General features: G+C 41.6%; 1 protein-coding gene and 1 pseudogene across 2 annotated transcripts in view; one reads left to right on the top strand and one right to left on the bottom strand.

The window, feature by feature from the left end:
* LOC311141227 (rasGAP-activating-like protein 1) overlaps positions 1-4,594 on the bottom strand; it is a gene marked incomplete at both ends in the record, with an annotated part of 42,555 nt that extends 37,961 nt beyond the window's left edge. The window contains 4 exons of the mRNA XM_084176488.1: positions 1,990-2,051; positions 2,537-2,650; positions 4,167-4,223; positions 4,530-4,594. Coding sequence (XP_084032614.1) covers positions 1,990-2,051; positions 2,537-2,650; positions 4,167-4,223; positions 4,530-4,594 — 298 coding nt within the window. The remainder of the gene's footprint in view (positions 1-1,989; positions 2,052-2,536; positions 2,651-4,166; positions 4,224-4,529) is intronic.
* Positions 4,595-5,921: 1,327 nt separating this feature from the next.
* LOC311140945 (protein DGCR6-like) lies at positions 5,922-10,876 on the top strand (annotated as a pseudogene). The gene is made up of 5 exons: positions 5,922-5,931; positions 6,011-6,040; positions 6,440-6,600; positions 6,744-7,006; positions 10,796-10,876. The product of its transcript is annotated as a protein DGCR6-like (transcript).
* The last annotated feature ends 1,621 nt before the right edge of the window (positions 10,877-12,497 follow it).

The raw sequence follows: 12,497 nt of genomic DNA, 5'->3' as shown, positions 1-12,497 counted from the left end.
CTGGGGACACGCACCACTGGTCTGGTGCGAGGAGCAGGCACAACCCGTCCTGGCTGGACGCTCACTTTAGCCCGGCAAGTGCGGGGCGCTGGCACAGGACGCACTGGGCTATGAAGGCGCACTGGCGACACAGTGCGTATCTCCACATAACATGGTTCCTGAACGGTCACACGCTCCTTAAAGAGAGTGCGGGTAGTTGGCTCTGGTCTGAAACCTGGCTCCGCCAACCACCCTGTGTGCCCCCCCCAAAAAAATTGGGGGGGATGCCTCTCGGGCTTCCTTCGTGGTCGTGAACTACGAAGTCGCCGTTGATCCTCCCTCGCTGCCTCCGTCTGCTCCCATGGAAGACGATCCATTCCTGCCTTGATCTCCTCCCATGTCCAGGATCCCTTTCCGTCCAAGATATCCTCCCATGTCCAAGATGTCTGCTCCTCCTGGCCACGGTGCTTGGTCCGTTGGAGGTGGGATCTTATGTCACGAATGTTGAGTGAAGGATCGGACCAAGGTGCAGCATGGTATGCGTACATATTAATTTATTCAAGAAACACAGACAACAGAATGTGAAGTTCTACAGGCTACACAGCAACAAGCCAAACCAGAAACAAGATCCCACAAACAAAGGTAGGAACATGGCTGCCTAAGTATGATCTCCAATCAGAGACAGCTGCCTCTGATTGGGAACCACATAGAAATAGACAACCTAGACAGTACCCCCAAATCATACCCTGACCTAACCAACTAGAGAATAAACGGATCTCCAAGGTCAGGGCGTGACACAGTGCAACGTTGAAAGTCACTGAGCTCTTCAGTAAGGCCATTCTACTGCCAATGTTTGTCTATGGAGAGTGCATGGCTGTGTGCTCGATTTTATACACCTGTCAGCAAAGTGTGTGGCTGAAATAGCAGAATCCACTAATTTGAAGGGGTGTCCAAATACTTTTGTATATGCAGTGTATATCAAAAGACAAGAGGATTGTTTGTGTGTGATAATATGGGGACTGGTGCTGACATTTCTGGTTGAGATACAAGGTGGCGAGGGCAGTGACTTCAGTTTCACAGCCAAAAGAGGAGAGAATTCCTAAGATCCTGTGAAGGAGTTGTTGACTCATGTTGCAGTGAATCAGGACTGAACGCAGAATGTTCCCTGGAGAGAGACACTGGTATAAGACACTAACTAATAGAGAAAGTGTCACATTTGCGTTCATATAGTGATAAAACACATTCAAAGTAACAATATAATTCTGGGTTTTTATACCAAGTTGCCATGGATAAGGAAAAGCACCACAAAGACATTATTGCTATAAATTCTAACTCATTCCCACATTAAAAGTCACTGTAGGAGAGCCAGGTGTGCTGTGGTGAAGGAAGACACAGGCTGGCTGTCAGAAAAGCTTTTGGTTGCTTCTCACAGACTACAGTGGTGTTTTAGACAAAAGGACAGCTGCACTGTACAATGAATGATCCTGGAGTTGATGCAAACCCTGATTCAAGGAGCAATCCTGCAAACAAATGTAACCATGTACAGGCCATTCTCTCTCTCTCTGTACGCTGTCCAATGAGAAGGAAGCTGTTTGGCTCATAGGGACAAATCAGTAGAGAATAGTATGTGAGCAAACTAACAAGCATAGCAGTCAGAAAAATGAATCTCTAAATTAACCTATGGATTTGTGAGAATATACTAGCAACCTTTCCCAGCAACAGGATGTAAAACAGACCCAGCTCTTCAATCACAGTGACCTACATGGCAGAGCCTTACTCAGAGTCATGGGAATAACCCCTCTCTGGTGACCCTTTGCTCTTTTGGTTTGCCCTCTCTAGCATGGCATAGACAGAGAAGCAGACCCACAGATATCAACCGCAGCACTGCAATTCTATAAATCAATAAGCATTTAGAAGTGTTTCTGTGCTGGTAGTTTTTCCCGTCACCTCAGTGCCACCCACTCATTTAAAGTCACAAACAGTATTGTGACATATAGTGATCAGGTTTACCTTTAACCTTGGCCCCGATGGCGTCTTTGCTCAGCGATATCTTTCCAATAACGTCATCATGGCTAGGCCAAAAAAAAGGGAGAACATATGCCATAATTAACAAAAACATATCATTTAAAATAAAAGTCTTCACAAGAGGTATTTCTCAAAAAAGGACTTAACATCCTATAAAATGACCTCATAAAACAGTAAGAATATATGCATAGACTGAGAAGGTTGTTGATCAGGAGACTGAGGTAGTATTTCATTTCTCAATCTGTGGTACCATCTGTGTGTTGATGTTCGTTTATTCAAGGCATGCAGGTTTTTCCAAAACCCACATCCATGGTTCTTCACCCAGTCAGTCTGGGTACAAAACTCTAAATTTACAGCCTCTGGTAAACAAGCCAACACAATCATGAACATCTCTTCAATTACAAAACTATGATAACTTTACAGGTTATTTAGATATAACCTGTTTATACACCATTATCAACTAGTTTGTTGACACAGAAACACTACAATAATTATCTGAATTCTCTCTGACAGATGTTAAAGACAATCTTACCCAATGGTGTCCTCATCCATGACATAGAAGGAGAGAGAGTGGAACCCCGTTGGGAGGTGCAGTGTGTATTCTTCTCCCCAGAAAGGGTTGAGGTTCTTCCACACTGTGGCTGTCCTGCAAGGTAAGGGTGCAAATAATAGTGACCATAACCACAGAAAGTACTGCATGACCCTTATTTCTTATTCATAACCATAATCCCTTTCATTGTGAAGGTCAGTAACAATGAAAGATGACAATTTACAATTAAGGTTGTGTGGGGAATATTGTAATGTGTTGAAAGTAATGAAACAGTGACAGAATAACAATGCAATAACTTCAAAAGGCAGTGTGTAGAATAACAAAATACAAGTCTATATGCAATCATTCTTATTCAATCTTTTCATTATGAAACATTAACTACTGCAAATGCTCTAACCATAAACTGGAGATTGCAAACCTGCTGTCTAGACATGGAATTGAGGAATGACATCTACATCATGTCCTCTATGCCAATGGGTAGCAGGAAGGTCTATTTTCATCAGCAACGTGCATCCATTTATTATAATGAAACTCTGTTTTTCCAGACACCATTACCCCACAGCAGGGTCAAAGCACCAAGGCATCCAGAAAGCACACAATCAATGAGTCAGTGAGCTGATAATGAGATAGCCAGAGACTGATGCAGATCTCTGCAGTCAGTCAACCGTCCAACTCCTCTCATTATGGGAGAGGAATCAACTAAATTAAAAGACAAAATGAATGCATTTTATAAACCGCTGAAACATTACATTTTACATTTTAGTCATTTAGCAGACGCTCTTCTCCAGAGCGACTTACAGTTAGTGAGTGCATACATTTTGATACAGTTTGTCAGGAAAGAGGTGTCGGGAGTGTCGGGAGTCTTGATTAGCCAGGAGTCTCGATTAACTCGTTAGTCGTTCCACATGAGGACAAAGCGACAGGTAATGACCCAGCAGAGGGGGGTACATCATCCCCAAAAGACAACAAATGAAACATATGGGACATTTATATACAGAGTACACTTGTGTGAACACACACACAGCCAAACCCAGGGCAATGCGCTGCATAAACACATACCATCAGCCTTCCATGTCCCTGCCTGGAGCCGGGAATGGGAGCTCCCTGCAATAATTTATGCCTCCTCTCCATGGTTACCTACTGGTGTCTTAAAGGCCAGCCCTGGATCAGGTTCAATTGCGCTTGGGGGGCTCAAGCTAAGAACACCACAGTCCTTATCAGTGATCACACACCTAGCCTACTATACCACACCCCTGCCCTGCTAGCCTATATAAAACATAGCGGGGCACCCAAAGTCCAGCAACCCACTCCTTCATTATACATCCTGTTCTTATCCTGTTCTGAATTCAACGTGTGTGAGAGCAATCAGAGGTTTGGCATAGTCTATAGTAAGGACAACATGATTCAACACGGTTTCCTTTGAACTGATAAATATGTTTTGCCATGGCATTAACAGTAGTGCCCTATCAGTTTTAATGTTTTTGGCAGCAGCATGCCACTTGCTGTCACATACAATTCTGAAGTAAACGTTTAGCTCATATATCAATCGCATTTATGGTCATAAAACAGTCAAACAAAACAAGAATGCATAGGACTAATATGATGGACTCACCTGGCCACAACTTCATTGTCAACTTTTACAATGCAGTATGGGTCACTTGTCCCAGAGCTTGACAGATAAAAAAATAAATATGTTTAACATGGAATGAAGGTAGCAGAGGAAACAGATATGTTCTTCCCTTATCAGTTGCTAAATACATTATTGATATAAATATCTTAAACGCCTGTCAAGTCTAGGCTACTTGTAGTCACATTTTACCACACTAATATCTCAATTAGTGCTGTAAAACAAAGGTATTCTTAACTTCAAACAAGTGCACATCCTAGTATTAGTGTACTTCACACGAGAAACCTATAAATAAGCAAATAGGAGTAATTGCTGCCTGTTGCATAAGTACAATTAAGACATACTTACACGTCTTTGGCTGGTAGGCTCCTGCCCTCTACAATACGGAAATATAGGGATGTATTTTTGGCCATTTTTGACAAAAGAGAATGGTTTTGCCACTTATTTTAATTTGCACATCCGCGATCCTTTCAACGTTGCTCCCTATAGTGCACGCCTCCTCACAACTGGGTACTCTTCAATTCCTGCACCTTTTGCGCGTGACGGCGTATCATGCCCATGTTATAATCACTGATGTATCGTTTGCAATGTACAGTAGGCTTATTAGATACATAATTAACAGCCACGTTGCAAACTTATAAGAGTAAGGTCACTATAAACAAACAATGTTGTAAAATGTTTGGGCGGAAACAACCCAAAGAAAAACTACATTTGTAAAGTATCGTACCAATTACTAAATATACATTTACCGACTGTCATTTACTTTCCTAATTTGTGCCCTTTGAAGAAAATAATAATCCCATGCGTTCTTTTTGCAGTTCCAGATGAAATTAGCATTTGTAATCTATAGCCTACTCCTATTTTACAAAAAAAAATTGCAGTAGCTACTTTTTTTTTAAACTATACATCTTTATGCGTCATTGACGTCTCATCAACCTACACACGACTTGCCGAAATTACACACGACACGGTCAACCACAGCTGGAAACCCTCAAGTATCAGCGATGCTCATCTGCTCGCCTGTAGAATCTTCACTCGATTGACAGTGTGCAGCGCGCGTCATCTGGCGGATGAATTTAGCTCCTGCTATTTCTCGCGCCCCCCACACGCTTTTGTTTCTGTAAAATAATAGTTAAATATTTACATTTAACTTATCTTTGCTAATAAAATGTGAATTACAAGCAGGTATCTTATAGACAACAAACCCTTCCATGGGTAGATCTAATAGGAATCCTTGGGACATTCCAACCCTAAACCATAACCGCTACCCTTATCCTAACCTTAACCATTTTAAATGTCAACTTCAGTGGGGTGATGTCAGAGTTGAGATGTCCCAAGCACAGGAGGTTGGTGTCTCCTTCATTGGGGAGGACTGGCTTGTGGTAATAGCTGGAGAAGAATTTGTGGAATGGTATCAAACATATGGTGTCCATGTGTTTGATGCCATTCCATTTGCTCTGTTCCAGCCATTATTATGAGCCGTCCTCCCCTCAGCAGTCTCCTGTGGTCCCAAGGATTCCTTTTAGACTTTTCAGTCCTTCCACAGGCAGAGCATCCGAGCATCAGTCGCTTGCCTGCAACGCCTGTTTGCTAGCCTCCAGCTTCAGCAGAAATGCAGCAGAAATGCACACTACTTTGTATAGACTACATTTTGATGAACTTCTAAAGATAACTATGTACCTATGTGGTTCCTCAAAGCTTTTACAGTAAAAGGTTTGCTAAATGCCAATAACCTATGCTATGGCTGAGAGTGAAGCTAGCTAGTTAGCAAGCATGATGGATTGCTAGCTCGGAGCTAGCTGAGAAAACTCAACTCCCCCATACATCAGAACTACAAACCCTTGTCAAAGATTTGCCCAGTAACCATCCCAACCCAGCATCATGGGAGAATCTCAATTGCATTTCCTTTATTTCTAGCTTCCTCTTTCCTCACTGCCTCTTCAATTCAAAACCCATTGGATGAGAAGGTCAGATGTCCCGCCCCATAGACCTTATGTTTTGAGAAGGTGAGGAGAGAGGACACGAGGAATCAAGAAAATTAAATTGAGATTCTCCCCATGTCTTATGTGCATTCATGGTTCCTAGCTATTTACAGTTGTTAGATGTCAGAAGCATGTCAGAATTTTTAGGTAGTCCCTTGCTGTTTCGGTCTGTTTGGTTCCTAGTGAATACACCCCAGGGGTTACAGAAACTGGACTTGACCTCTGTTTCCAGGTCCAGGAACTAATCTCTGTTAACTGTTTTACCCCCATGTCCAGCTCCTTCCAGCAGTGCCTGTCCTACACCACACTGAGTGACCTGGCTCTGGGACTCATAGATGGAACAGTGTATAATATAGTACAGGGACTCCTGGATATCCAGCACCTGACTGGGAGGAATCTGTATAACCAGAGACAAAAGCTGCACCGTGAGCATCTAGGTCTCTCTCTCTCTCTCTCTTTAGGTTTCACATGTTCTCTGTCTGATCAAAAAACATTTGAGTGTATGTTAGTGTGGCATTATACAAGGGATCTGAGGTCTTTCACCATTACAATGTCTCAATATTATCTTCCTCATGCCCAGTACTCAAGCAGGATTTGGTTCGTAAGCATAAAGAAGCCCTACAGGTTTGCAAGTCACACAACCTTGCAGTTAGGAAAACAAATAAACAAGGAGAAACAGAAGTATGAAATTGACAAAGCATCATGCCATTATTAAAATTCAGTTTGTGCACTGACTGCAAACACGTTATTGATGTGCTTTTCAATGATCCCAAACATCCCTCCTTCTATATCACAGAGTTGATTTCTATAGTCCCAGGGTTCTACATAACCACCAATCCCCAGTTGAATCAACACTTTGTACATGTACATTCTAGTGCATATGTTAGATACATGAACATAATGGTGCAATGTCATTGTGTGCCTCTGTGACAGATGTCCTGCGAAGACAAGAAGAAGACAGTGTAACAGATGTGATCGTACTTCGTAACTGTCTTGCTTGTTTTTAAAGAAAGGACTGTCCAGCCAGTGATCCCAGTTGATTGGTGTTTGTTCGGACGATAGACACAAGGAAGCACATTAGATGTGCAGGGCAACAGTATGTTGATGGCTGTAGATTCGTGATTCGTATGTTAGCATGGAAATAACTGAATTAGCAGGGGCTAATGCGAAATTACATCTCAAGCATGCTAGCTAACTCGCTCTTACAGCAACAACAGACAAAAGCACATCCCAGGATGCCCCCAATATCTAACAGGTACTGTACACTTATATACACATACAGTGGGGAGAACAAGTATTTGATACACTGCCGATTTTGCAGGTTTTCCTACTTACAAAGCATGTAGAGGTCTGTAATTTTTATCACAGGTACACTTCAACTGTGAGAGACGGAATGTAAAACAAAAATCCAGAAAATCACATTGTATGATTTTTAAGAAAATAATTTGCATTTTATTGCATGACGTAAGTATTTGATACATCAGAAAAGCAGAACTTAATATTTGGTACAGAAACCTTTGTTTGCAATTACAGAGATCATATGTTTCCTGTAGGTCTTGACCAGGTTTGCACACACTGGAGCAGGGATTTTGGCCCACTCCTCCATACAGATCTTCTCCAGATCCTTCAGGTTTCGGGGCTGTCGCTGGGCAATACAGACTTTCAGCTCCCTCCAAAGATTTTCTATTGGGTTCAGGTCTGGAGACTGGCTAGGCCACTCCAGGACCTTGAGATGCTTCTTACGGAGCCACTCCTTAGTTGCCCTGGCTGTGTGTTTCGGGTCGTTGTCATGCTGGAAGACCCAGCCACGACCCATCTTCAATGCTCTTACTGAGGGAAGGAGGTTGTTGGCCAAGATCTCGCGATACATGGCCCCATCCATCTTCCCCTCAATACGGTGCAGTCGTCCTGTCCCCTTTGCAGAAAACCATCCCCAAAGAATGATGTTTCCACCTCCATGCTTCACGGTTGGGATGGTGTTCTTGGGGTTGTACTCATCCTTCTTCTTCCTCCAAACACGGCGAGTTGAGTTTAGACCAAAAAGCTCTATTTTTGTCTCATCAGACCACATGACCTTCTCCCATTCCTCCTCTGTATCATCCAGATGGTCATTGGCAAACTTCAGACGGGCCTGGACATGCGCTGGCTTGAGCAGGGGGACCTTGCGTGCGCTGCAGGATTTGAATCCATGACGGCGTAGTGTGTAACTAATGGTTTTCTTTGAGACTGTGGTCCCAGCTCTTTTCAGGTCATTGACCAGGTCCTGCCGTGTAGTTCTGGGCTGATCCCTCACCTTCCACATGATCATTGATGCCCCACGAGGTGAGATCTTGCATGGAGCCCCAGACCGAGGGTGATTGACCGTCATCTTGAACTTCTTCTATTTTCTAATAATTGCGCCAACAGTTGTTGCCTTCTCACCAAGCTGCTTGCCTATTGTCCTGTAGCCCATCCCAGCCTTGTGCAGGTCTACAATTTTATCCCTGATGTCCTTACACAGCTCTCTGGTCTTGGCCATTGTGGAGAGGTTGGAGTCTGTTTGATTGAATGTGTGGACAGGTGTCTTTTATACAGGTAACGAGTTCAACATGTGCACTTAATACAGGTAATGAGTAGAGAACAGGAGGGCTTCTTAAAGAAAAACTAACAGGTCTGTGAGAGCCGGAATTCTTACTGGTTGGTAGGTGATCAAATACTTATGTCATGCAATAAAATGTAAATTAATTACTTAAAAATCATACAATGTGATTTTCTGGATTTTTGTTTTAGATTCCATCTCTCACAGTTGAAGTGTACCTATGATAAAAATTACAGACCTCTACATGCTTTGTAAGTAGGAAAACCTGCAAAATCGGCAGTGTATCAAATACTTGTTCTCCCCACTGTATATACACTGAACAAAAATATAAACGCAAAATGTAAAATGTTGGTCCCATGTTTCATGAGCTGAAATAAAAGATCCCAGAAATGTTCCATTAGCACAAAAAGCTTATTTCTCTACAATGTTGTGCACAAATTTGTTTACATCCCTGTTAGTGAACATTTATCCTTTGACAAGACAATCCATCCACCTAACAGGTGTGGCATATCAAAAAGCTGATTAAACAGCAAGACCATTACACAGGTGCACCTTGTGCTGGGGACAATAAAAGGCAGCTCTAAAATGTGCCGTGTTGTCACACAACACAAGGCCACAGATGTCTCAAGTTTTGAGGGAGCGTGCAATTGGCATGCTGACTGCAGGAATGTCCACCAGAGCTGTTGCTAGAGAATTTAATGTTCATTTTTCTACCATAAGCCGCCTCCAACGTCGTTTTAAAGAATTTGGCAGTACGTCCAACCGGCTTCACAACCGCAGACCACGTGTACTGCGTCATGTGGGCGAGCGGTTTGCTGATGTCAACGTTGTGAAAGGAGAGCCCCATGGTAGCGGTGGGTTTATGGCATTGGCAGGCATAAACTGCATTTTATCGATGGCAATTTGAATGCACAAAGATACCGTGATGAGACCCTGAGGCCCATTGTGGTGCCAATAATCCACCGCCATCACCTCATGTTTCAGCATGACATTGCACAGCCCCATGTCGCAAGGATCTATACACAATTCCTGGAAGCTGAAAATGTCCCAGTTCTTCCATGGCATGCATACTCACAAGACATGTCACCCATTGAGCATGTTTGGGATGCTCTGGATCGACGTGTACGACAGCGTGTTCAAGTTCTCGCCAATATCCAGCAACTTTGCACAGCCATTGAAGAGGAGTGGGACAACATTTCACAGGCCATAATCAACAGCCTGATCAACTCTATGCGAAGGAGATGTGTCGCGCTGCATGAGGCAAATGGCGGTCACACCAGATACTGACTGGTTTTCTGGTCCACGCCCCTACCTTTTTTTAAAAGGTATTTGTTCCCAGTCATAAGAAATCCATATATTAGGGCCTTATTAATTTATTTCAATTGACTGATTTCCTTATATGAACTGTAACTCAGTAAAATCTTTGAAATTGTTGCATTTTGTGTTTAAATATTTAAACAAATATTTAAAAGTATTTGATCCCCTGCTGATTTTGTACATTTGCCCACTGACAAAGAAATTATCAGTCTATAATTTTAATGGTAGGTTTATTTGAACAGTGAGAGACAGAATAAGAACAACAAAATCCAGAAAAACACATGTCAACAATGTTATAAATTGATTAACCTGATGTCTATTCAAAGAAATGTCTATTCAAATAAATATGATAGATATAGTTTGTCATCATTCTAATGTTGAAGTAATCCTGATTATTTAGTGAAATATGTGCCTTGAATTCTAGAGAGAATTATTTGTTCTGCAGTTTAAAGTGTTGGAAGCTAAGTACACCGCCAGTGGGGTCAAGGGGTGAAACACAGATTGCAGTGCAAGACAATGTCCAGTAGATGGTGGTAGAGGCTTTCTCTCCACAATTGTAATAGCCCTGCTACACTGTATGTGCAGCCAAAGCAGCCCATTATTGTAGGTTTTAAGCTGTTTCAATGGAAGCACGACAATGGCAGCGTGTCACTAGTGCCTGGCAAAAGTTACACATCAAGTGTATAACTAGGTATGTAATGGCTCTGCGGTTTCATGTTCCCTTCTTGTCATTGGAGGAGTTGATGATGCAGATGAACCAGCTGGAAATTATACTTAAACTTCAACAGAAAGAGTCCCAGTCAGGAGGCTTGTCCTGAGAGACAGACAGACTGACAGACAGGATCTGATTGTGTTAAAGCACTGGATACAAAAAAGCATATCCAAGAGTGGATAGATACAAGAGCATCCTGTCCTCTTGTTAGTGAGCGCTTGAGCAGGGCTCAGGATTCACATTCACTTCCAACATGTTCAGGTTCATGTCCTCAGGGGCTGTGTGTGTTCTCTTCAATGCACGTGAAAACCAAGAAGTTGTATTTCTTTGTGATTCTATGTAGAAATCACTGATTCTGGATGACAATGGGGCTGTGATGAGAGTGCAGGAATTTGAAGAATCACTGAAGGCTGTAGATACTTTTCCATTTGGCCACTCAGTCACACAGATGCAAAATTGAAATAAGTAATCTTATTCATCCAACTTATCATGTTTGTGATTATAATTTTTTTACAAAAATGTTATTCATGTTTATCAACATTACATGTTTACCATGATTTTGGCCACTGTAAAATGTGTTCATGAATTAAAAAGTATTTATTCTGATTATTGTGACTCATTGTTTCATTATTAGTCTAGTTGAGTGACAATAGACAAAACATTGGTTAAAAGGTATTAAAACGTATCTAGTACTATACAAACTTAGATGATTTGAATATCATTTGTATGCTGATACTGTAGCATCCAGTTATTGTTATTATGGTAGATGAAAACCAACACTTTTGATTTAGGCCTATGTTACAGTCCAGTCAAAAATGTGATTTTCCTGTGTTTTATATATATTTCCACACTATAATAATACTGTGAAATTGTAAAAATGATAATACTCTTTTAGCATAAGAGCTGTTTGAAAATACCGCCTGAAATTTCAGCCTGTTTTGGTGGGATGGAGTTTTGGCCTGCTTGGTGACAGCAGGCTTCCCCTCCCCACTCAGACCACTCCCAGACAGTCCTAGCAAACTTCTTGCTTGAGAAATTGCTATTTGCTAAGAAGCTATTTTTGTTTCTTTTTGACCATTTTGATTGAAAACAATCACAGTGAGGTACTTAATTGTTACCCAGAAATGATTTGAAATTAAGATTTTTAAAAACGGCTGCATTGGACCTTTAAACGCTGGCCTTCCGCATGATCTTGTCTGATGGCTGATCCCATCATCATCAGATGAACAATAAACTCGTACTGTGCCTTTAAGAATCGAGAGCTCAGCTCTTTATCCTCTCGTTCTACACTTTCCTTCCTGTCTGTCGTTGCGGGTTTCAAAGGATATCAACCGGGCCTGAGATATTCAGCATTCAAGGTAAACAAATACATTTATTTGTTACCATATTATAACGTTTTTTAAATCAAATATATTAGACTATATATACAGAATAGCAGTAATGGTTGAGTTTCTCCCCTGGCTTTTGCCATAATCTATCTATTCCAACACCTTGTTCGTGCCATAATAAAAAAAAAAGATATAAAACGCAGACAAGTACAATTTCATAGAATAATCAGCAATTGCTATCGCTTTATTGAAATAGCTTATAGTTTGTCATTAATAACATTTGCATGAGTTTCCATTTTGTTATAAATTATTAATGTGGTTGGCTTTTGTGAAAACGACGCACATAAAGCGATTCATTCTCGCCATGAATCCAATTATTACACGAATCACAGTTATTAT

Source organism: Coregonus lavaretus, assembly GCF_964263955.1.
Source record: "Coregonus lavaretus genome assembly, chromosome: 14".
NCBI classification, from domain to species: Eukaryota; Metazoa; Chordata; class Actinopteri; order Salmoniformes; family Salmonidae; genus Coregonus; species Coregonus lavaretus.
The sequence above is the reverse complement of the archived record's forward strand: the minus strand, read 5'-3'. Positions and strand labels throughout refer to the sequence as shown.